The sequence below is a fragment of the Hordeum vulgare genome, chromosome 7H, assembly GCF_904849725.1.
Source record: "Hordeum vulgare subsp. vulgare chromosome 7H, MorexV3_pseudomolecules_assembly, whole genome shotgun sequence".
Classification (NCBI taxonomy): Eukaryota; Viridiplantae; Streptophyta; class Magnoliopsida; order Poales; family Poaceae; genus Hordeum; species Hordeum vulgare.
Window position 1 is genome coordinate 52,756,361 of NC_058524.1, and position 3,186 is coordinate 52,759,546.

The 3,186-nt window shown below is 55.2% G+C and overlaps 1 protein-coding gene across 1 annotated transcript; it reads left to right on the forward strand.

Annotated features, from left to right (window-relative positions):
* The first annotated feature begins 603 nt into the window (after positions 1-603).
* LOC123411379 lies at positions 604-2,705 on the forward strand. The gene is made up of 3 exons (XM_045104316.1): positions 604-1,536; positions 1,624-1,856; positions 1,939-2,705. The coding sequence occupies exons 1-3, from the start codon at positions 720-722 to the stop codon at positions 2,608-2,610; spliced, it is 1,722 nt and encodes a 573-aa protein (XP_044960251.1). The 5' UTR covers positions 604-719; the 3' UTR covers positions 2,611-2,705.
* The last annotated feature ends 481 nt before the right edge of the window (positions 2,706-3,186 follow it).

Sequence of the window (3,186 nt, forward strand, 5' to 3'; positions counted from 1 at the left end):
TTCCTGTATTGTTCTTCGGTATCATTCAACTGTTTATCCTTAAGGCAATTCTATTTGTGACTTCATCATGTTGTGCATCATATTCATGTTTGATGTCATTAAGGTTGTTTGTTTGTACGCTCGTCTGTTGTTCATCTAGTGCTGCTTGGTTATCCACCTAAGTCCGTGTCTACTGAACATTTCGGCCAGTGATGTGCATGTTTTGTTTCAGTACTGCATGTATTGTTTCTCGTGTGCAATCTCATCAATGCTGCTCATCGTGTTTCCATTTGTGTTCATTATCGTTGTTCTCAAAGTCATGTGATTTCATTCTTGTAGGATTGTTATATCTTTCGTTGAAGATTTGGTTAAACTGTCTCACTCTGTCTAGTTTTTTTTTGTTCTCAGTCATCACCGTTCCAGCTTAAGTTCATGTTTTCCCTGTGTTGTACTGAGAGATTTGATGTTTCGAAAGAAAGTTTAAATCTACCACTCACCCCTCTCCCTCTGATCGATATTCTCTTGATGCAGGCTAGGTCGGTTACGACATGGACATCCTCTTGATGTGAACGAAAAAGTTTGTCTGAATTTTTTTGTTGAAGACAAGCGAGCAAAGCTCAAAGAGGCCCGAAGAGTCTTGGTCAAGAAAGAGTCAATAGGGGTCATTGCAGTCTGCACTCTGCAGGGCAGGGAAGGAAAGCAGGAGACACCGCCGGCTAGCAGCAGCACCGACGCGCACCATGCCTACCTCCTCCTCCGTCAACCCGGAACTTGGCGTCGTCACCGCAGCCAACCTCCTCCGCGCCCACGCCGCCGTGCCGTCGAGGGACACGGACGCCGCGGCCTTTGTCTCGTCCCTGCGCACCCAGGGCGAGGTCGAGGCGCTCTGCGATAAGTACGGCGTACCCAAGGAGTTCACCGCGCGCCCCGCGGGCGACCTGCGCGCGAACTCGACGCCGCCGCCGGGGGCCATCTGCGTGTACGCGCGCTCTCTGGAGGCCGGGATGCGACTCCCGCTGCAGGGCTTCTTCAGCGACGTCCTCGCCCACTTCGGCATCGCGCCGGCCCAGCTCACGCCCAACGGGTGGCGCGCCATGGCGGGCTTCCTGGCGCTCTGCGACTACGCCGGCGTGCCGCCGTCGCTCGCGGTGTTCCGGCGTTTCTTTGTGATGTGCAGTCTCTCCCAGGAGCACGAGAAAGGCTGGTACTTGTTCCGGCCCAGGCGGGACAGCTCCGGCTTGCGCTTCCGGGGGTTGCTGAAGCCGGATTCCAATCCCATCATGCGCTGGAAACACGAGTTCTTCTTCCTCTCGTCGCCGGAGCCGTGGCCTTGCGCTGTGGAGTGGCGCGTTCGGTCCAACCGCTCCTCCAACTACCCGGTGCTCACCGTTGAGGAAAGCCAGTCGATGCTGAAACTGCTAAGTGCTCACGGTGGCGCCGCTGTTGATCTCAGGAACCTGCTCCCTGCTACTTGCTCAAGGCCGCGCAGCAGCCGTCTCTGCAACAGCAACCTTGCTGCCGCATCCCCGCTGCCGCCGCCGCCGCCCTCTTCAATTCGTATTACCTCATGTTCCAAAATCGAAATCTCTCTGATTCCCCTGTTTCATCGAGCCCTTAGATGCTGTTGCGTGCTCTGCTATCTAGGTATGGATCTCTCCGTCCATGACATGATGAAGACTGTGATGGCGGAGAAGGCGGCCGCGCAAGCGTCGGCGTCGCCGAAGAAGAGGACTTGGGAGGAAGCCAACAGCGGGCAGGAGGTTCAGCCAGAGCATTTCGCCAGCAGGTACGACAGAGATACCACGAAGGCTGCACGGGAGCTGCTGGAGCTCGCGTCTGCGGCGAACGAGCCTTCGAACGAAGCAGCGACTCGGCAGGTACTGCCAGCAAATGCCATGGGAAATCGTTTGATTGGTAGGTGCGTGTCGGGAGATCATATTGTTTGTGCTCACTGCTCAGGCTGCGAACTACGCGCTCGAGCTAGAGCAGAAGCTGGTGGCCAGGGAGGACGAGGCCGCGGCGCTGCGGGAGCAGCTGGAGGAGGCGAAGAACGAGCTCGCCGCGGCGAAGAGAACGGCGGAAGCGGAGCGTGAGATGGCTAAGTCCGAGGTCGCCGCGGCGAGAACAGAGCTGGAGACGACCAAAGCCGAGCTCGCCGCGGCCAAGCGAACGGCGAAGGCGCAGGTGGCGAAGACGAAGGCCGAGCTCGCCGTAGCAAAGCAAGCGGCAGAGGCCGCGGTGGCGAAGACGAAGGCCGAGCTCGCCGCGGCAAAGCAAGCGACAGAGGCGACAGAGGCCGAGGCGGTGAAGACGAAGGCCGAACTCGCCGCGGCCTTGGCGGAGGCGGTGAAGACGAAGGCCGAACTCGCCGCCGCGAAGCGAGCCACGGAGACAGAGGTGGCGCAGGCGAACGCCGAACACGCCGAGGCGAACCGCACCGTGGAGGAGGAGCTGGTGAAAGCCAAGGCCAAGCTGGCCGCGGCGGAGGCGGAGCTGGTCAGCGCCAAGTCGGCGGCGGCGGTGCATGAGCTTCTGGCCTCCGAGGAGAACGTGCGGCGGCGCGCGGAGCTCGCGTTGGAGGGGTACGAGCGCTGGCGAGGCAGTCACGCTCCGGCTGGTCGTGCCGCCTGAGTAGCTCGATGATCGTCTTTACTCTTTTTTGGAAATCACATTGCTTGATCAACTCTATGCAGAACGATTCTATTGGGATGTCACCAAATTTTTTAGCTGTAGTGTCCTCAGATCACATATACAACTCAGCAGCAACTGCTACGTGGTTTTGTTGTTAAGAGCTTCAACGGTCTTTATATATTTGTAATGACTTGCTATTCTATAAATTTTGATCAGAAAACCTCCTTTATATAAATGGTCCTTCATTAATTTTTTTACAAAGTTTAATATATTTGCACCCACACTTTGCATATTTATCAAGCCAAAGGCCATATTATAAATTATTATCAAGCCTCCTAAAGCCTTACTTTGTCTCAATCACTGATGGGTACGTGTACTAGTATGAGTGTTGCGTGTGTATGCGCATGTGTACGTGTATGTGTTTTTTTGTCTACGTGTACGCATGTGTGCTGCATATATACGTGTATGTGTGTGTGCATGTATACGTGAACGCGAGTTGTGCAATGTGTCTATGACAAATTCTACCACATCAACATGTTTGTTAGTCTCAAGTACTCCCTTCGTCCCAAAATAACT

Bases quoted from the DNA above. Each gene is read 5' to 3' on its own strand.
- LOC123411379 (XM_045104316.1), top strand. From the start codon at position 720: ATGCCTACCTCCTCCTCCGTCAACCCGGAACTTGGCGTCGTCACCGCA. The intron at 1,537-1,623 runs GTATTACCTCAT...TCTGCTATCTAG, and splicing joins GCCGCCGCCCTCTTCAATTC to GTATGGATCTCTCCGTCCAT. The intron at 1,857-1,938 runs GTACTGCCAGCA...CTCACTGCTCAG, and splicing joins ACGAAGCAGCGACTCGGCAG to GCTGCGAACTACGCGCTCGA.